At 38.0% G+C, this 22,213-nt stretch overlaps 2 protein-coding genes across 2 annotated transcripts in view; both read left to right on the top strand.

Annotated features, from left to right (window-relative positions):
- podxl2 (podocalyxin-like 2) overlaps positions 1-6,026 on the top strand; it is a 60,590-nt gene extending 54,564 nt beyond the window's left edge. Inside the window, exons 7-8 of the mRNA XM_066698327.1 lie at positions 347-526; positions 1,005-6,026. Coding sequence (XP_066554424.1) covers positions 347-526; positions 1,005-1,211 — 387 coding nt within the window. The 3' untranslated portion in view covers positions 1,212-6,026. The remainder of the gene's footprint in view (positions 1-346; positions 527-1,004) is intronic.
- Positions 6,027-8,655: 2,629 nt separating this feature from the next.
- abtb1 (ankyrin repeat and BTB (POZ) domain containing 1) lies at positions 8,656-22,080 on the top strand. Its single transcript, XM_066698326.1, has 12 exons — positions 8,656-8,877; positions 9,987-10,049; positions 10,257-10,312; positions 11,182-11,326; positions 12,884-13,043; positions 13,634-13,679; positions 13,833-13,949; positions 14,284-14,399; positions 14,913-15,011; positions 15,230-15,397; positions 19,519-19,719; positions 20,932-22,080. Exons 1-12 carry the CDS (start codon positions 8,822-8,824, stop codon positions 21,136-21,138), a joined length of 1,434 nt encoding a protein of 477 aa, XP_066554423.1. The 5' UTR covers positions 8,656-8,821; the 3' UTR covers positions 21,139-22,080.
- Positions 22,081-22,213: the final 133 nt, after the last annotated feature.

Genomic DNA, 22,213 nt, shown 5'->3' with positions numbered 1-22,213 from the left:
TGACATGCTTGCAATAATTATATTTCCTATGGTTTTTCCAAGAAAACAAAACAAAAAACAAAACAATTTAAACAGATCAACTCTTATTAAACTCTTTATTCCCACTATACTCTCACAAACACGCTACTTGGAAATATATCTTGTCTAACTGGCAAGGGAGAAAATAATTCATTTTCACAATCATCTATATGTTAATTATATTTTAATTCTGTGTTGATTATAAGGTCACTGTACAGCAGTTGGTGGCACAATTGTGAAATACTTCAGGATTCCATTCCATTTTATTGTCAGAAAAATTCCTGCACGCTGCTTTGGGTGTGAAAGGTAGCTGTACTCTGTTTTTAAGATTGGCATCCAGAACTACACAAGTGTATCCGGCTGCCTGTCCAGGCCCAGTCAGACCCGCAGTGACTACGGGAAGCTGTTCGTAGTGCTGGTCATCATTGGGTCGGTCTGTGTGGTCATCATTGTGTCTGGCCTCATCTATATCTGTTGGCAGAAGCGCCTTCCAAAGATGAAAAACATGGTATGTTCCAATTCAGAGGAGCCATTTGAGGTATCATTGTCTATGTATTAGTGTCCTAGTTTGTCTGTTTTTAATTTACCCTCTTTTTTTAAAAAATTCTGAAACACTTTGTGTGCAATTTCCAGTGATTTCTAAATATCCCATTGTCTTGTTAATACCATAGACCTCTCAGTAGGAGACTGTGGGCCATTTTCATAAAAGTTAGCAGTAATTTCCAGCCATTAAAACCAGCAATTATTTAACAATTATAATACGAGTCTAAGATCTCGTATACCATTGCTGAATGTTTTAATTTTATTTTGCTGAACGCGTAAATTGTACAGATTAACTGTTTACCCTGTTTAGGATCTTGGCAGCATATACCACCTGATTTGATCTCTAATAGTGTGCCATTATGGTTATAAATATTATTATTATTATCATGGATATTATTATTGTTATTAAAATCTCTGATGTGTCTTCTCCCAACAAACAACAGTCCAACGGTGAGGAGCTCCATTTTGTGGAGAATGGTTGCCACGACAACCCCACTCTCGACGTCACGAGTGACAGCCAATCAGAGATGCAGGAAAAGAAGGCCAGCATGAACGGGGTTGGCATGGAGGGCGGGGGAAACTGGCAAGTCTTGGTTAACAAGTCTGCCAAAGAGGAGGCAGAGAACATGGAGGAAGATACCCATCTTTAATGGGACACATTCAAGACTGAAGGGGAGGGTAGTGGTGCACAAAGTGGTGTTGAAAAGAAATTGCATCACCCCATAAGAAATCATATATTTATATTTCTAACAACACCTTTGTCATAAACGTAGTGGTGATGATTAGTAGTAAGTAATGAAACAGTGGTTGCAAGCCTATTAAAACTCTACTATGGCTGGGGAATTGACACTATTTAAATGCCATTCAGACCTGCTGTGAGATGACTGGGATATGAAACTTCCCAAGGAGAAGCCACAAACTGATGGAAATGTGAGAATCTATCATCCATGTTTGGTTCCATGAATTCTAATTGTTGTAACTAAAGTAAAGGGTGGCTCAGCAAAGTATTAGACTATCAGCCGTTTAATTCCAAAAGCTTGAAACATGATCAAATATGTATTTGGTCAAATTATTGTATTCGTAGGGATGTTTGGAATCAAAATTGTATTGTTTTGAATATAGTTTTGTAGATTTGAAACAATTTCCAATACTTTAATTAACATAACAGTAGAATAAGCATAAAAATAGAAGATTTCGAGAGTGATGCAATTCTTTGAACACCGATGTATTAAAACCAACGCCTGCGCAGAAACCTTTTCGAGATGCATCTGCTAATTCAAACTGTGAGCTTCTAAGCTGTTGGCAATATTATCAGCACCATTAGAAATCTAGGCTTTATCCACTGCTTTGCTTTTGGTTGTGAGGAGTGGTGAGGTGGGGATTGCAAACCTAGATTTTTGAACGATGAAAATATATCAGTGGTATTCCACAGACCAGTTTTTTATTTTCCTCATTCATTCATTTTTTTTTCAGCCAAAACAGAAATCCAAATGGTCTAATGAAACTTATTGTGTTGATAGGTGGATTTCCCTATAGGTTCTTCAATTTTTTATTGCACGTTTTAGTAGTTGTTAAAGTAAAGGATCATATAAATGATACTGAAGTTCACACAGTCATTACATGGCTACATTTATAATGATATTCAGTGCTATGTACACCTTCACGTGCAATCAAATAGGACATGACTCTTTCTTGCACATATGGGACAATTACGCTTCTGAGAGTGTTAAGTAATTTTCATCGTATCGAAAATCTTTTTAAAAAGTGCAGCTGCCTGGAAATGGTTAAATATGAATGTAATTTGACCAGAGATTATAAGGGATTTGCCAAAAGGAATCAATATTACACACACACGTACACACTTGTGACTGTACATCAAACTCAGTGTGGATTGAGTTGCATTCTTCTCCTTATTCTAAACTCAAACCTTTGATGTGGTTGATCTGTCACCACACTCTGGAAACAGAAATATGAGCAAATATGAGGTTCTGTAACTGACCATATTTATCAATGTGAATGTTTTCAGCTGTTTGAGTGCTGCGCCCAGGGGAAAAATCTATGCTTAAACTACATTCTAGAAAAACAGGACTGCAGAGCTACAATAAATTCACTTAAGTTTACTTTGTCTTCAATAAATACAGTTGTTGTCTTTATGTTAGTAAAGCAATCTAAGTAATGAGAAAACTATAGGCATACTGTGGCGGTTGTTTCCCAAAGTTTATATCGCAACAACTATGGAAAATAATATTAATAAAAATGTCTGTAAACGTTTCACTAAACTAAATGACATATCAATACCTTCATATTAACACTATACTATCTACAAGAGTACTATGGCAAACTGCAATAGTATATTTTGTCTTGGTAATGTAAGTGAATTGTCATCAATCCTAAAAATGTTATATTTATCATGTGCATTCAGAATGATTTAACTCAGAACTTACCTTCTGCCACAATAATAGTTTTTGGCTTTTAGACCCAGTTGTGCCAATTTGATAATCCATAGCAAAGAAATACTGGGATAACCTTTGTCGACATCTGTGGGGTGGGGTTTGATTCACCTGCATCCAGAAGTACAGCTCAGACTCGGACTCACTGATCCTGGCTCTACTTTCCAGTTTCACAGATCAGAAGCATCCACTATTTATGTACCACAGGGACAAACAGACAATCCAGGCAGCCAATGATGTAAAAACTGAGTTACAGAATACAATTTAAAATAAGGAAAGGAACTGATGTTGTCATGGCTTTCAGTTTGAAACACACTCCAACACTTTCGATGTTAATAGATTTTGAAAGTATAACAGGGGTGCAGCTTTCCTTTTGTATTTATAATGTATGGCTGAAAATTCAATCAAAGTGTACATTTTATTTTAATGCTCTTGTCGTTTGCAAGTTAAATAGCTTTTTCTATTGTGGGTGTTTTGAACTGTAGTCATGATTTTACTCAGAAACGTGGAATCAAAGAAATAGAAAAATGCATCTATTTTAATTTTTGGCTTCTATATAACATCCTGCAGCTCAGGATCAAACATTTACACCCTGAGACCCTTTATTTGCATTCCTGTCTCCTCACCCCATGTCTGAGACTTCATCTTCCTTGTATTTATGGAAATCCTACTTTATAAGGCATTTGTAAGAGAAGTCACAAAAAAGACATTAATGTACATAACAGAAAGAGAGAAAAAACTGCACCAGTGTTTATCAGTATGAATCGTAAAGCACTTTTGGTATCCCAACTGAAAAAGACATGATTGTAGATCATGGAGACTTGGCAATGTACAAAAGTGATTCAAGATTCCCTTTTAATGACTGGAAAAGAAAGCCTTAATTGCGAGCTGGATCATTACCAGTGCCTAATGAGGTCGCCTTTGAGAGAGGAAGAAATGGGAGGGATTACAAATATAACCCTGCTTGTCAGCAAAGTAGGTTGTAAATGAATTTGCATATTGAAAAATTAGACAATCAGTAATTTGCCAACATTGACAGTTTTCCAGGAAGGTTAGTTCTAGTTGAATTCATATTCACAATGAATCAGATTCAGTTTTGAAGTATCCTGTTGAGTTTGCACATGGGTGTTTGTGAGCTCTCTAATAAATAGGAAAGCGACAGAGATGAAATAGGCATAGTTTGTATTCAAATTACTTTGAATAAAAAGTGAGAAGTAATTTAAAAAATATTTTTTCATTAACAAGTCTTTCATTAACATAATGTACAGACCTTCATATTTGTCTGGAAATGGTTGTCTAAAATCCTGTGGGTACCGTTTCATTAATTGCATTTATACTTCGTATTCATAATCTCATTTATTTATAGCTCTGTCTACAGTTGACAGCGGAAGGTGGAAAAAAATGGTTTAAGATGGGTGATACATCCCTAATGAAGAATGTAGAAAATTGGGACAGCATAAGGTTTAACTAATGGAATTCCTGACATGCATTCATCTTAATTTTTATGCCGTCAGACCTCAGAAAATATTCCTTTATCAGTTTGTGCATTAGTGCTTTCTTTTATGAATATGCACGATAAGGAAGAAATTAAACAAACAAAAAAGTCAGACTGACAGTGCATTTCAAATTTCCAATTTAGCAATTAGTATTACGCTTGGGAATTTACCCTAAATACAGTTCAGGATATAAAAATCTATTTTTAAAAAAGCTGACATAATGTAACAATGCTGTAGTATGTTTTGAAAAGAACCCTGTTAAACTTTATAAAAGAATGAAACTTTGTTGAAAAGAAATCTGTTTAAATTAGGTTTTTGTGTAGGAATTTTTGTAAGTTTGAAACCATGCTCTTCTTTTCATATACAGTATTGTTTTCTTGTGATTGGAATCTTAGGTCGGCAGTGATTTTAAATATCATATTGAAATATTACCCTACTTTTGAAAAGAAAAGATGAACCAACATAAACAATGTAACCAATGTAGGAGTAAATAATTGTATTATTGCAGCATTTTCATGCAAAAATATTTAATGGTCATTTCTGTATGAAAACAGTATTAAATCATAAAAAAACAAGCAGCCAAACATTATTTTTCAACTTATTTAATTTTGGATTCCTGTTTGTATTTCAAAAGTATATGAGGGTTTTTACCTCATAATAGTTAGTCTAAAAAGTGTTTCCTCCTTCAATTGACTGTTTACCAGAAAGCCATAGATGATAGCCCTTGTTACAAGCCTCTTAATAGTGTTAATGGAGTCTCTTATAACTATTCATGCCTTGGATAAATGATTGTGTATGTGTATTAGTGTTGATTGTTATATTATTTATATGTTTATTTTTCGTGAGAAAACAGAGTAGCCAAAGAAAACATTAAAAATAAAAGAGAGACCTGGAAAATGAAAAAAAACATTAATTTGTCTTGTGGGATGGTGGAGTAAACATTGAAAGGATGTGGATGGTTAAATATTCTTTTTGAAGTTTTGGAGTAGGTAGTTGTACCTATTGGGGTGCTTGGTATTGCCTTGTCATGCCTTTTATGCTGTTTCATGCAAGTGCTGTATTTTAACAGGATTGCTCCACACTCTTGCAAAATAACAAAGCAGTTATTGTTCAGGGCTATAGCTCTGAACATCATTTTGGGCACTCACCGATGGTTCTTCATTCTACAGTCTTCCTTGTTGTTGTTCAGAGTCAGGTGTGACAGTGTTAAGTTGTAACTACAGTATTGCACTTTTTTTTGCACTCTTTAATTTGGGGCACTCTGTAAGTATGTTACCTTACTGTTTGATGTGTTACTCATAACTGAAGGACTGGACCTTTGACCTATGGAAATGCTACTGAAAAAGGCAGCTATGAGTACAACTGTACATTTCTTTATTGGAAACTGCGTGTGTATCTTACTGAGCTCATGTTTCTATTTTGTTTTTGTTTTCTTTTGTGACATGAAGAAAGTCCACACATGAGAGTGTCTGCGTTATGAAATGAAACTATAGAGAAAAATAAATGTTTTGACAAAACATTTGTGGATTAACTTTTTGTGTTCATTGATTTATTTAGATTTAGATCATGTTTTTAATGATTTCCAATGTTCTGTTTACTGAAACCAGCTGAGTTTTGCTGTCTGAAATGAGAATTTCTATTCCAACAGCATTACTGAAAAGATACACTTGTTACCATGGAAGCAACAGGCCCCTCACCATGGGATATGTGAAGATTCCCCAGCGTGCTTCAATCTAACTGTATGTCAATTCAAGCAGCTGGGCCTAGAGTGAGGGTTTCAGATCTTGGTATTATCAGTGCACACCATGTGTAGTATTGGTTTCAGCTTTTGTGAATCAATGGTCAAATGATTAGAGGTACCAAAATATATACATACATTTACATTTGGTACATTTTAAAATGGGTTTTTGATTTCTAACGACAGTGAACTGTCCTTTTTCCACACACAATTTGGACTCTGCAGTTGTTCAAGAACTGAGCTCATCATTGTGACCCTTGTACTAAAGGACAGTTGTAGACAACATCCAAGGTTTCACACAGAGCTTTGTCACGAATCATTTTTCACACAGGTTACAACAGACTTACATACTGTATTACATAAATGGGAAGACATTATAAAAACAGAAGAGAGCAAACGCTATACACTGCCATGTTACCTCCAACTCCTCTCTCTATAAACTGACTGTGCTAATAGTACTGTACAGAAAAGGGTGTGGGCACGATAAATCTCTGTCATAGTTATAATACTTAAACTAATATAAGCTCACATAGAAAGACCTTCACATTTGCTATACAGAGCACCCTGTATAAGGATTAATTACAAGGGCCAGTGTTATGTATTTGTATGTTTGAAATAATTCCCTCGGGTTTCCAGCTGGGTTTGACAGAAGTGTTTAATTCTATGAAAAAAATTCACCTCTGGGAGGATTTAAGTTGCAGGCACACACACACAAATAGAAGACAACCATCTAGGTGCTCAAGGAGCAGGACAAAATTGCTATGTCGCACACAATCTGTCCCCCAGGCTGCTGAATAGAGGGCAATTCCTTGCAAAGGCCAGGATGCATGTACACAGTACACTTTAGACATGCATAATGATTGGAAACCTTTAACTAAACATGATGCAGGCTGTGCTCTTGCATTTCAATACATTTTGTCCTGTGGTTTAACAAATCCTCTTACTTAAATAAATGCTAGAATAATTGGGTAAAGATCTCTATTTTTGAAGAAGAAAAAAACTAGTTACTGAATCATTTAAAACTGCAGGGGTTGGATTAATAATCTAAATATGAAAAGTGAAATTGGACCATAAGATCATTTTTTCCTCCGTTATCTTGATAGGTTAGATGAAAATAATTATAATTATAATCATAGCTGGAATCATTGCATTCACCTTTGTCATTCTATTTCCGTAATAGGAGTAGTAACAAAACGTCTACCAAATGCACTTTGTTTTTCAGTAGGAAACAAATGCCACCTTCTGGTTTGAAAGTGTAATATAAGTGCATGTAAGGATTTTGTTTTTGGTATTTGTGTTTTATATTCAGTTTTGCACCCAAGTGCTGTTAATATAATACATAAAAAACATCACCCTGAAAAGACTATGCCACATAGTACACATTTCAAATTATAACAGCTCTAAAGCAGGCATGACAAAAAGCAATCTGCTTCTATCAAAAAAATAACGACCAAAAAACTATGTATCTGTATGTGTCTAAAAGTAAGACTGTATTCCTACAATGCACACATCATTTGAAAGCTTATTGTCTTGGCTACCTAGTTCCAGTGAGTTTCATTCTCAGACACATCTGATTTACAGTTTCCGTGTCGCCCACCATCATTCAGAGCCCGGGGGGTAAACGGGGTCTGCTCTGGGGGTCTCATTTAGACGGTCACAGATCACTCAGTTTCGATTTGTTCAGAACAACCTAACAATTAATCCAGTCTATATTATTTGATGTTCTATCAAACACAGAGAAGTTCAGATCCAATTATGTAAAATCGTTGTGTGTTAGTACACTGTAAACAGAGTTTTCTATCTTGACATTTTGAGCTCTCTATGGGTGTGTGTTGCTTCTACCAAAACGTGGATGGTCTTGTTTAGATCAGTAGACTGGTTCCAGAATTTGTCATAATTGTCAATATTGTCTCTTGAGCACCCTGACTGAATCGCTGTTATATTGTTGCTAGGTCCTTTCCTTGTCCCACCAAACTGGTCCTAAATGTCCCCCAAATCACATATCTTCACCCCAGAAAATAAAAAAGTACTTTTTTGTACTGGACCCTGGTTTGCTATTGTTACAAGAACAGGGGTGCTGCTGATTTATCGAAGGGTACTGAATTGCCAACTGGGGGGAATACAATATCTATAAGTATCTAATCACACAGAACATAAAATCCCCACCCTTTCAATCCCCCCAGGTGAAAAAAAAAATCCCCAAGATTTCACCCCATACAACTGTTGATCCTAAATTTCCCCTGGGCGCACTTTGAGGGAAACCCCTCAGTAATCCCTGGCCACTCTGTAAGCGCATCAGGTTGTATTTTCCCTCCGAGCCTCAAGTTGGCGCTGCAGGAATTCAGTTATCAGTCGCGTTAAAAACATGATAAGAATAGAAGTTTCTTTCTATGTTCCGTGTTTACTTTTTAGTCGGAAATCCCACAATCAGCTGGTTGCAGAGACGATCCGAGATCCACGAAAATAACGCCAGACGTTTTGCTTATACAGTGCAGAAATAACGGGCTGCATTCATTCCCGATTAACAGGGCGCTGGCCGGTTCAATGCATTTCAGGGGACTGAAATCTCTCTGGAGATGGACACAAATGATTTGTTTACAAGCTGCAGAAAGGGCGACATTTCTAGAGTGAGGTAAGACCTGCCTCGGAGTTAGCAAAGAAGTAGGAGTAGTTTTTCTTTATAAAGAAGCTAGATCATGTAACATTGTAAGAAGATACAAATACACACAGGTTCATTTTCATAAGAGGGTTCCTCATTGGCATCGTCCCAGTATTTTACAATTTCTTCTTATATTTACAACGTTACATGGGTGTAACAATATTATACAAAAACATACGACTGATTCTTTTTGAGAGAGTGCAGAATATGAAATAAAATCCAGATCTGTGCACACTGGATATAAGATAGATAACCTAACAAGTAACACAGATACCTGCAGAAATACCCAGTGTCCTCTTCTCTAGTGCAGTTCATTGAGTATACTGAGCAGTGTGGTTACTAACATTATTTTAAAACAATAGTGTTGAAAGTGCAATTTGAAATGTGTAAATCATCGGAAGAGTTCACATGGTTGTTTTGAAGTTTGAAGGTAATGATGTTGCTCCTGCACTTGCTGGATTGTGGCCAGTAAGCGGTTCCGCAGCTGACACTGACAGATAGAGCAGCGCTGAGTAACGTCAACAAGCCGGTGCCCTCCTATTACACGGCACATTTACAGATCTTCTCTAGATTGACACTGAGAAAACGCAAGCATATATAACCATCTGTTTGAGTACGATACACAAGCTGCCAGATATAGGAGACAACAGTGAAATAAACAGCTTTCACAATAAGCATATATCACAACCATTAGCCTACTGAGTAATCATCATCATCATCATCATCATAGAGTCATAATAATAACGTATCCATATTGTGGATGTATGGGGTTTAATATTATATTTGGAAAGTTTGAATATATAAAAAAGTAATGTACTTAGAAAACATTGTGGGTTTTACGTTTAATTTGAGATACTTTCAACAGTTAGCCTATCTGTGAACATTACAAATATGTACATCAATGGCATAATAATATACTCTGCCATACATGATACTATATATAATCCATCTGTTAAACTATTATTCTGCTGACTTGCATTATTTTATGTACTAGTAAGGTACTGGACTTCTGTCTTATTAAATAGAAGTAAATGGGAAATATGTTTTTTTTTTTCCTTTCTTTTTTTTCTTTTTCCTATCAGGTACCTTGTTGAACAAAGAGATGTGGAACTAAATGTAAGAGATAAATGGGACAGTACCCCATTGTAAGTATTACTGCCACTTAATTACATGGATTGATCTATTGTGTGTTCCACTCTTCCTGTAAAGGGTTCACTGTAATATCTAGACATTTTATCTCTTCTCTCTGCCTGATTCTCAATCTCCAAAGCCTGTACACTTTATGATGCATCTAGTTCATCTTTACATTTCTGAAGTCAAATGATGTAATTTAATGCTGTATTTCTTGGCAGGTATTATGCCTGTCTTTGTGGACATGAAGAACTAGTACAGTATCTTCTGGCTAATGGTAAGTTATTAAATAGGTTGCTTCAGTTTTGTTATTCTTAAAAGGTAAAGCCCACTATCAATGACAAATGAAAACCTTAAGCAATCCCACCTTGCTGTTGCTGTTATTGAAGTATGTAGTCATACTATAATAATGGTAATAGTGAAAAATTGCCACAAAGCCAATGTTTCATATCACACTTCTCAGCACAGACTCTTCAGATAGGAAAGGTGACTTCTGTTATGTACTGGTGTACGCCCAGTGCTGCATCGTGGAAGTTCCTTAAACTCTGTGAAAACTCTCTTTTGACCATTTGAGATTAATGTTTGTGCTCCCATGTGTAGCTGTACCCTGGACCCAAGCACTGGACTTAAATTCCTGGTGTTGGAGTTCTAAGTACAATTCGTGTAACATTAAACACCAAGCATTTAAGCCAGGTGTTTTGGTTCAGGTTAGAGATGCAGGAGCATAGTGCTTTATAAAATGACATAATGGGCATGAAAGTCCCATGTTTGGGTCTGGGGCACAGCTACACAAGCTACACTGTCTGTGCTCCATGAGGGATATGAGTAGGGAATGTGTTCAATGTCCCAGAGAGCTTTAAAATCCTTCAGTGAAGTATTACAAACCCGAATAAGTTTTTAAACTACTCCAAATCACTGCTTTTCTTTGCAGCAGATACAAACTTTACCTCTACCGTATTTGTTCTTTTTTAACAGGTTGTTTTTCAAGATCTGTCCTTTTATATCTGCTATGTTTTCCCATTGCTTTCCATTGTGATCAAGGAAAGGGAATATGCTTTCTTTGTACCTGCTGCTCGGGGCGGGGTGCTTGCATGTCTGCAGAAGATCTGACAGAGATCTAAACTCTCCACTGCTGACTTGCTGCAGGGGCAAAGTGCGAGGCCAACACGTTTGATGGAGAGCGCTGTTTGTACGGAGCCCTGAGCGACACCATTCGGAGATTACTCAAGGAGTACAAGCGCATCACTGCTAAGGGCATGCAGAGGGATTACTATGATGACTTCCTGCAGAGGTGAAGGTCTATTAGCACTGTTTGCAGTTAATTTGCCACTCGTGTCAGCATAAAATAAGTCAGTTCTTCACTTCATATATTTTTAGCAAGATTTTTTTTTAACTAGCTCCAGCTTTTCATGTTTCAATATGGCAGGGATGAATGCCTCTGGTACTGGAAGGCCATAATCCAGCAGGTTTTCAAGGTCTGCCTGAATTGTCAATGCCGTAAGTTGACTTAAGTAGTTAATAGCTCAGGGTGGGAAAAAAACTGAAGACACTGTAGAACTCTTTGACTGTAGTTACTTCTTAATGAGATTTGGTATAAAATCAAGGTCCAGTAAAACAGTAACCGTATAATTAAACTGGGGAAAAGGTTTGTAAAGTAGCTAAAAGGCAAAAGTTCAGCCATTACAAAGCCATGGAGTGTAAGTCTTAAAAGGGTACATGTTCTGAGTTGTTTTTTTAGTGGGATATTTAATGGGTCTGAATTTCAGTCAAGTGCTAATCACTTACTTCTAGCTTTTTTTTCCTTTTGCTTTGAAGATTTATAAGGATATCCATAAGACCGCATCAGCATCCCTCTGCACTCCAGAAATGTCAAATGTGGCGTGTTTCTCTTCAGTGGCTTTGAAATTCTGTCACATGATTTCAGAAGACCTCTTCAAAATAGTTCTTGTAGTTATACAGTTTAAGGTGTCTGAAGTAAGGAACAAGGGGATAATCACGTCCGTCAAACGCTGACATTTTATTACAAAGGAAGGGGACCTTGTCAGATCCTAGCCTTTGTTCCAGTTAATTCTGAATAATTGAAGTGAACTTAAGCAGCAGTCAATTAGGAAATTAAGGGGGAAGTGATTAAATAACTGTTTGCATCCAGTAGTGTAACACAATGCCAGTACCAGGGTGTGCTATCCTATTACTTACAAATCCAAAGTAAGTAAGTTTGCAATATCTAATAAATATTTAAAGGCTGCATTGTACAGATGGATACTAAATGAGTGTAGCTGAACACATACATTCCTATCGTATACATTTACATTTAATTTCCATTTTATCAAACATCATTTTTTTTTTTATCTGGGATTTCTATGAAAGCCCTGTTACATTTAAAGGGTTGGCTTCATAGACCAAGATTATCCCTCTTCCTGGACTTCCCAATGTTATTTTAAGTCCATATAATCCAGGACTATTGCTAATCAGGGTCTGTGAAACCCTCTGAAAGTGTTTCAATGGAAATGTATAATTTACATATATGCTTTTATCAGTGTGTGGAAGCAGTTTAGAAATATTACTTTGTTTGATGTGATCTTGTAAAACATGAACAATGCTTCACTGTACATAGAGAATTACAATGTCTTTAATTGGCAAGGAAAAAGCCAACTTGGATGGTTCTTCTTTGTGTTTGCATGTCTCTTTTAAAACCAAATGTTATAAGTCAGAAAAAAAAAGTACACCATGTCTACTGACGTTCAGATCTTCAGGGCACCTTTATCACATCCAGTTCAGCAATACTGCCATTTCTTAACATTTCTGTGCTGAACAGATCTTCATAAAGAAAGTTGTTGTGTTGTTGTAGGCTGCTGGAGCAGGGTTACTACAGTGACATAGTGTTCATCGTACATGGTGAATCCTTCAGTGCACATCGCAGCATCCTCAGTGCACGCTCAGAGTACTTCACTGAGATGTTCGAGACCAAATGGAAAGGGAAAAACATAATCGCCCTTAAGCACCCGCTGGTAGGAATGACCCGTGTCTAACTGTCTGTATATTGTTGCTTTTCTGTCTAAATCAGCTGTCTTTCACTCCATCACTGTCCCGACTCTCTCTGTATCTATCCAAGTGTCTGTTTGAAGAAGCATTCTTTGAAGACATTGACATTGCTTAACTCTGCATAATGCTTCCATTGTGGTCACCATTAATTGGAAAAGCCCCAGATTTAAGAAAAGTTCCTTGTCAAGTGTCCTATGCCAACAGACAAGGGGTAAAGTTAAGATGGCGATGTCATTTTTTCGTAGTAATCTCCCTACAAATGGTCCCAGTTTGCATTTTTATATTCCTCTTCTTCTTCTCTTGTAATTTTTGCAAGATCAAGAACACATGCTGTTTAACTCCTCCAAATGTAGACATATATACTGCAGTAAATCATGGTAATAAATTGTTTTTTCTTCTCTAGGGGATTGTGGTTTTGTAACTGTCTCTAAAAATAATAATGCAGTTTTCTTGGACTTATATCAATTTTTTACAACATAATCTATCATATTTTTCTGTAGGTTATGTGACTATCAGCAAATACTTTTTTCATTTATTTTTTCTTTCCCCAAATCAGATCAATCCTGCAGCTTTTGGTTCCCTCTTGCAATACTTCTACACTGGTGAGTGAGGCTCCAGTCAAACCCGCACACATACACCAGTCCCCTGGTCTCTGTAGCCTGTTATTTTGCTGGATGAAGGCCTCACAGGTACTTGTGGAAAATGGATGTTCGACTTGAATAAACTTGCCTTCATCTTGTCTTGCATCTTCACAGGGCGGTTGGATATTGATGTGGGCTATGTGGAGGACTGTAAGAGATTAGCCAAGCAGTGCAAAATAAATGACCTCATAGAGGAGCTGGAGAACAAGTGCAAACAAGTGTATGAATTTGGTAAGTCAGCAGCAGTAAACTGATCGGTTTCAACTGACACAGGTTTGAGTTTGGTTCTCTAACAAGAATGTGCACGGGGCCTAGGTCTACAGGTGAAGTGAGGTGTGACTGTGTAGATTTGTTTTCTAATATGTATTCATAATGTATATATATCCAGAAAAACAGTAAATAACGATCTGGGAAAAATTAGATAATGCAAATTAAACTTTTGAACAGATGGAATCTGGGTTCTTGCTCTAGTCTCCTCTTGCTGGTGATATAGGGGCTGGCGTTTGGGTAAGTGAAGTTAGACAGGAGTGATAATAGGGTGAACCCGTGTATTTCTGTCTTGCAGTGTCTTCTAAGCCGGGTACCTGTGTAAAAGTCCTGACACTGGAACCCCAGAATAACCTTCAGTTGCAGGAGGATCTGGCTATACTAGCAGACTGCGCCTTACCTCCTGAGCTCAGGGTAATGGATGATAATAATATCTTCTTTTAGCTGCAGCACTGCCCTCAGTTGTGATTTTGCGACTTCCACAGTTTTGGTTTTCTGTCTGCTAGATAATGTCCGGGAGGACATATATAATTCAGGGAGGAACATCACCTCTGAGATTCTTGATAGAGTTTGTGGGGGGTGGGGGTGGATTTTTATTTGATAATCTTTCAAATAAAGAGCTCCAGAAATACTGTTCCCTTGACTGTTCAAGTTGTCCACCTATAACCCAGTATTCAAGACCCTCTTTGAACAATGACATTTTAAAGATAATTTTTAAAGGATTAGGATTATCAAGGCTTTAAAAAGGCAGATCCCAAATTGAAATGAAAATGTTAATTTGAACAACCAATTTTAAGATTCTTCGGTCTGTTTTTTTAATTGATAATTTAATTGTCGTATTTTATTCTTATTGACATTCATTGCTAGTATTTTATGAAAACTTAAAAATGATAGCAGAGTGGCTTTTGTCCCTTGTATGTGCTTTAGGTGGGATTTGGGGAATTGCCCTTCGACAGAACAGACAACTTCACAAGTTATCCTGACATCTGCTTCCGGGTCGAAAGTTATGACTTCCTTTGTCATAAGGTGAGTTGTTTCCAGCAGAGAGCATTCACATAGAATTATCAGCTCTGGATATTTTATACAGTGCATGCAAGGGAAGATCCACCTATCACTCATGAAGCAATAAAGCATCTCTTAAAGAAATGTCCGAAGTACAGTGAAATATATACATGTCATTTTGTATATATGCGTCTGCATGTGTGTGTCTGTGTACTTGTCTGACTGGTGTTTGGAGCACACAGGTGTTTTTCTGTGGCCGAAGCGATTATTTCAAGGCCCTGTTGGAAGATCACTTCAGCGAGAGCGAAGTTCTGCAGTCTCAACCCACCACCCCTGTGCTCACCCTGCACAACATCTCTGAAGACATCTTCAGCAGAGTGCTCTACTACATTTACAGCGATGACACGGAGGTAGGCTTTTTGACCTGCTGTGTTCAGATTTGGGATACAGGTCTTGATGACTATGGGACAGAGGTGTTGGATCTGACTAATAATCATATATTTTAATGATCTAGTACAGGGGTGGCCAACCCTGGCCCTTCTGGTTTTTGTTTTATCCAAATTGTTAACTGTTTAATTGAGCCATTTGTGGAGCTTCAATAGTTACATTCTCCATGTGGTCAAGGTATCGAGTGATTGATAATTTAAAGAGACCTATAAAACCTTTAGGATTGTGGCTCTCCCCGAACATGTTTGGCCAACCCTGATCTAAAAAAAAGTAAGCAAATCCATGTACATACTTATAAATTACAGGTGCAAATTCTAAATAACAGCCACGCTATGGCCTATGAGTCAGCTCACGAGACAGAGATCTTCCAGGTGTTTATTAGAGGGCTCTCAAACTCGGTTCCTGGATGCCAAAGCAATTTCTGGCTTTTGTACCCACCCAGTTCCCAGTTACTTAATTGATCTGTTTAGCTGATTAACTGCATGATCTGAATACTTCTCTTCAAGCCATCTTGATTCAAAGGAGTTTTAACCCATCCTTTGTAAAAGATCTTCTAACAATGCCTTCTAAATGTATAAAGAGATGCTGTACATGGAAACCGCTTGGGGAAGCCTTCAGCTGTGGATCAATAAAGGATGATGATGATGTTATGTGTTATCTGCAGCAGCAGCCTATATCGATCCACTGCTGGACGAAGGCCTCCCCACTTGCTTTGATCTATAGGCAAATGGGTAGGTTTCCTGTTTCTTCCAGATGCACTTCATCCCACTTTCACTCTTCTTTTGATATCTATGCAACTCCACATTCCTTAGTCTACCTCAGTTTCCCCTTTCTTCTATACCCAGCAATTTAAAATAGAATTAAAACAATTAACAAATTAGAAACCTACCTACTTCACTGAAATCCCTTTAGAAATGATATAAAATCATTATATTAACAGTCAATTATCACATCAATTTATAAGTGAGAATTCAATTTATATTTCCATCAATTTAAACAATTTCACAATAAGCATAGAAATTAAGGCCAACAAGTAACAGCTATAATAGGGTTACATATATATTTATATCGGGATGAAAATTGAAGGATGCTGCAGCCCACCAGCAACTAAATATGAGACCCTAGTTTAATTAATTAAAGAAAGGCAGGCAAAGGTTAGGATATGCTCTGCACTTTTGCTTCAGTGTCTTCAGACTTCCATAAGAGGTTCAGACTGGGTGAACTGTTTTGCATTATTTAAACTGTAAGCAAGATTCAACATTGTGTCGTCAATGCCAGCAGCAAATCATAGATTAATCTTTATATCCCATTTACACATTTGTAAATTGGAGCTGTAATTTCAATAAAATAGTTCAAATTTTTTTACCCAAACTTTACCCAAATTCATCTTTTATCACCGTGGGAAAGCTTTTGCATCTCTTCTGGTTTCCTGCAGTATTTTGCATATAACCTGGACTTCTCAGTATTCCTACCGACAGACCATTCAGGTCTAGTAGTACTCATACCTATGGCCACTATGTGAAGTGTTTAAGCATGATGTTGTGGATGTTAATGGTGTGATTGGATTTGATAATGCCAGTTACATGATCAAGACATAAATTCCTCACATTCTGCAAGGTTTGTTGCCAAATTCAGAACTTTTGATTTGTAATGCCCCTATAGTAGCTCTTTCCAGTAATATATACAGTGAGGGAAAAAAGTATTTGATCCCCTGCTGATTTTGTACATTTGCCCACTGACAAAGAAATGATCAGTCTATAATTGTAATGGTAGGTGTATCTTAACAGTGAGAGACAGAATAACAGCAAATAAATCCAGAAAAACGCATTTCAAAAAAGTTATAAATTGATTTGCATGTTAATGAGGGAAATAAGTATTTGATCCCCTATCAATCAGGAAGATTTCTGGCTCCCAGGTGTCTTTTATACAGGTAACGAGCTGAGATTAGGAGCACTCTCTTAAACTCTCTTAAAGGGAGTGCTCCTAATCTCAGCTCGTTACCTGTATAAAAGACACCTGTCCACAGAAGCAATCAATCAATCAGATTCCAAACTCTCCACCATGGCCAAGACCAAAGAGCTGTCCAAGGATGTCAGGGACAAGATTGTAGACCTACACAAGGCTGGAATGGGCTACAAGACCATCGCCAAGCAGCTTGGTGAGAAGGTGACAACAGTTGGTGCGATTATTCGCAAATGGAAGAGACACAAAATAACTGTCAGTCTCCCTCGGTCTGGGGCTCCATGCAAGATCTCACCTCGTGGAGTTTCAATGATCATGAGAACGGTGAGGAATCAGCCCAGAACTACACAGGAGGAACTTGTTAATGATCTCAAGGCAGCTGGGACCATAGTCACCAAGAAAACAATTGGTAACACACTATGCTGTGAAGGACTGAAATCCTACAGCGCCCGCAAGGTCCCCCTGCTCAAGAAAGCACATGTACAGGCCCGTCTGAAGTTTGCCAACATCTGAATGATTCAGAGGAGAACTGGGTGAAAGTGTTGTGGTCAGATGAGACCAAAATCAAGCTCTTTGGCATCAACTCAACTCTCCATGTTTGGAGGAGGAGGAATGACCCCAAGAACACCATCCCCACCGTCAAACATGGAGGTGGAAACATTATGTTTTGGGGGTGTTTTTCTGCTAAGGGGACAGGACAACTGCACCGCATCAAAGGGACGATGGACGGGGCCATGTACCGTCAAATCTTGGGTGAGAACCTCCTTCCCTCAGCCAGGGCATTGAAAATGGGTCGTGGATGGGTATTCCAGCATGACAATGACCCAAAACACACAGCCAAGGCAACAAAGGAGTGGCTCAAGAAGAAGCACATTAAGGTCCTGGAGTGGCCTAGCCAGTTTCCAGACCTTAATCCCATAGAAAATCTGTGGAGGGAGCTGAAGGTTCGAGTTGCCAAACGTCAGCCTCGAAACCTTAATAACTTGGAGAGGATCTGCAAAGAGGAGTGGGACAAAATCCCTCCTGAGATGTGTGCAAACCTGGTGGCCAACTACAAGAAACATCTGACCTCTGTGATTGCCAACAAGGGTTTTGCCACCAAGTACTAAGTCGAAGGGGTCAAATACTTATTTCCCTCATTAACATGCAAATCAATTTATAACTTTTTTGAAATGCGTATTTCTGGATTTATTTGTTATTCTGTCTCTCACTGTTAAAATACACCTACCATTAAAATTATAGACTGATCATTTTTTTGTCAGTGGGCATCAGCAGGGGATCAAATACTTTTTTCCCACACTGTAGTAGTACACTTGTGTACATAGGAATTTGTAAATTAAATAATGTTTTGAACTTTACTGTATTATTGCACTTTTTATTGCTCTTATCTTTTGTAAGTCGCCCTGGATATGTTTTCTACTAAGAAATAATACAAAAATAATTCCCGAAAGTAGACCACATTATCGCAAAGGTAATTAAAGGTTCCCCAAGGAAGAGATAAAACAAATGCCTGAGAGAGAAATGTACCCATACATTTGCCACATGAGCAATTTACAGCATGATGGGGCACTGCAGGGTATTCTGCTGCAAAGTACCATTCCAGATGCATCACTTTTTTCCCTGGCTTTGTAGAAAAGTAATCAGACATTTGACCAAATACAGTGCTGTTAAAGGACCTCTAGAAAGGATCAGTTCTCTGATTGTAAAACATGGCAAGTTACTGCTGGATCTGATAATGTGGTTTGAAAGCTGTAAAGTTAGAGTCACCAAATAAATAAATATATATAAGATAAGCAATTATTAAATAAATACTAAACACTGGCACAAGAGGTGTGCAACATAGACATGACAATTAACATACTGTCTGTTAAAAGCTTTAGTGAAGTTACTAAAAAAAAAAAAAAAAAGATTAATTACTACGACCTGGATGAATATTAATCCAACAACGGGCAGTATGGATATTTGACCCACAACACGTGTAGTTTGCATCTAAATAACAACCATATGCCAAAGAAAATGAATTTGTGTGGAATTGGAATCTGGGGAGAAATTAAAGGAATCCATCCCAACACTTGCAATTTGGTAGTCTGCAGCTCAACAGCTTTGTCTCCCCTCTCCACAGCTGTCTCCAGAAAATGTGTACGATGTGCTGTGCGTAGCTGACATGTACCTGCTGCCAGGGCTGAAGAGACTGTGTGGCAAAACCCTGGCCCTGACCCTCAGTGAGGAGAACGTCCTCAACATCTGGAAGACTGCCAAGCTCTTCCGTCTTTCCCGCCTGGAGGACCAGTGCACTGAGTACATGGCCAAGATCATTGAGAAGGTATGGATGCTCTGTACCTGGCAGATGATAGTAGGACTTGCAAAGAGCTTTAGCTGAACTCCAGTTGGTTCACAAATCCTGCAAACCAGTATCTTGACCCATCCTGGGATTTAAGTCTTAACCCCCTTCCTTAAAATTTAATTTCCATACTCAAACAATAGTGTATGTATTTTTTGCTTGTATCCAAGGTATCACAGTGATATTGTAATATAGATCTAACATTAATGAACAAGAATGGTAACTTGTCAGAACCTGATTATTTCTTCCAAGCCTGTCTCAAGCAATCCTTGAGCCACTAGTTGTAAGGCCATAAGAAACTGTTTAAACAAAAGAGAGACTATTTGAGTCAGCTTGCTTCTTTGGTTCCAAAAAGTTGTTTAAAAAAGTATTCTTGAGTAGAAGCTGCAGAAGCATATAGGAGCACAGGTGCTTCACTTAAGTACTGGGGTGTTTAATATTTTACATAAGTGGGAGTGTTGTACAATGTGTTGTACTTGAGTGTAATGCATCTGTAATGTTGTTGGCTTTTAGAGGAATACTGTAATAAAACACTCAGGGCCATATTCATGACAATATTGCAGTTAACTTAACACTTGTTTTGTGAGAAAAATTAAATGGGCAAAATATGAAAATAAAGTTGGAAAGTCTCAAGATGTTAATTAAGAATTACCATCAGCAATCGTTAACATGCTTTTTTTGTGTTTGCTTGCCAGTTTTGTGTTCTGGGCTGTGTTTTTCAATGTTGGGGAGTAGCTCGCTAAAAGCTGCCAAGTTTGCTACTTTTTTCAGTAGCTTTCAGTAGAGCTACTTTTATTTCAGTGTAGCTTTTAACTTTAGCGAGCTTCTTTTTCCAGTGAAAAAAAGCTGAAGCTACATCTAGTTCCAATGCTTCTTTTTTATTTTTGCGCTAAAATCATCATCATCATCATCATCGTCATCCTTTATTGATCCACTACTGGATGAAGGCCTCCTCACTTGCATATCTGAGGGTTAAACCAGTATAACAGCCTCTGAGTGGCTGATCCCCACAGAATCAATCGGGTGACATACCTACTACACTCTGCCAAAAGACCTTTAAGGTTCTCTAAGGTTTATTAGTTTTACAGTCTGTGCAAGAGATCACTATAACAGGTTTGTGTACACCTCAAGCCCTGTCACAAATTACCTGCCTTTTGATTGAATGTAACCCTCTCTCTGTGTCCCATTCCTCAGCTAGTGGAATTGGAGGAGTTTGCAGAGTTGATTAAGGAGGATGCCAGTGCAGTGGAAGCCAGGCAGGAAACGGACTCCATCCCCCTGGTTGACGAAATCCGGTTCCACATCACCAGCAATGTCCAGACCTACAGTGCCATTGAGGAGGCCAACCAGAGACTGGGAGTGCTGGAGGAGCTGCTGGTGAGCATTGGGCTGGAATGCTAGAGACTAGGGGCTTCAGAGTTCCCCTGACCCAAAAATGTGTTCCACTGGGACGCAACTCCCAGCCGACTGTGCAAGATGGTCCGCCCCTTCACTCCACACTGCTGCTGATCATCTTTTTACCTCTCTCAAGACAGATGCCTCTCTACCCTTGTCAGTCACTTGTCATTTCTCGCTCACTAAGCATGAGGATAACAAACATTATTTGGTTACAGATCCCCTTTCAGCTGCTGCAGGAGTTGAAATTCAGTCCATTCTAATGTCAGTCAAAGGTCATGGGTCAATTCCCCCATGGAAATGAAAGCATTAACACCATAATGTGTGTTTCATATCTCTGCATATGATTTAATAGTCCCCTGTCTCTGATCTGATCAAATTCAGATGTCCTATTTTGAGCAAAGTTCCATTCCGTTCAGTTGGCAGTGACTAAATAAAGAATTATAGGAAACCAAGCTTCAAAGTCACAGCCTGCCTGTGCAATTCACTAGTCTGCGTAATGTGTTCTGCAACAATGTATCCACGATCTCCCATTAGAAAGTTATTTAATTTTAACCCACGATGGCTCATTCCTACAAAAGGCATGCAGAGATTATGAACTTCCCAATATTGCAGCTTGCAGTTCATATGCATTTTTTTTTTTTTTGCTCTTTTTGCCTGTGGGGGGGGGGGGTTCTTCAGCCTTTTTGAAAAGTAAGTTCAACTCAAGAGGGTTCATCTTTGTGTCTCTGAGTGGCTTTTCAGCTTTTAGAAGAATCCAAGTAACATTGCTTTGCTCTAAAGACATTGTTATCTTAATGAGTAATCTTTAAGGTACTTCCAATATTGAAGTGGTTTCATATTAAACATTATGAAGTGCTTCAAATGTTTGTGGTAATGTGATTCTTTACCAGCAAAATGGAGATCTTAAGAGAAGATGTATTGAAATAAATAACCTGGAGTGATGAATTTCAGTTTTGCTTCCACATTTGATGGGAAGAAGATACTTATTTAGAAAAATGAAGAAATAAGATAATCTGGTGAACAAGAAAGTTTAACAATCACAGAAAGGCTGAGTGGTGGGGATAGGCTCCCCTGGGAG

Source organism: Amia ocellicauda, chromosome 3, assembly GCF_036373705.1.
Source record: "Amia ocellicauda isolate fAmiCal2 chromosome 3, fAmiCal2.hap1, whole genome shotgun sequence".
NCBI lineage: Eukaryota > Metazoa > Chordata > Actinopteri > Amiiformes > Amiidae > Amia > Amia ocellicauda.
Note: the sequence above shows the minus strand (reverse complement) of the source record. Positions and strands in the feature narration are given on the sequence as shown.

Coding starts and splice junctions, on each gene's coding strand:
- abtb1 (XM_066698326.1), top strand. CDS start 8,822: ATGGACACAAATGATTTGTTTACAAGCTGCAGAAAGGGCGACATTTCT. Junction 13,680..13,832: donor CTTGCAATACTTCTACACTG/GTGAGTGAGGCT, acceptor GCATCTTCACAG/GGCGGTTGGATATTGATGTG. Junction 19,720..20,931: donor TGGCCAAGATCATTGAGAAG/GTATGGATGCTC, acceptor CCCATTCCTCAG/CTAGTGGAATTGGAGGAGTT.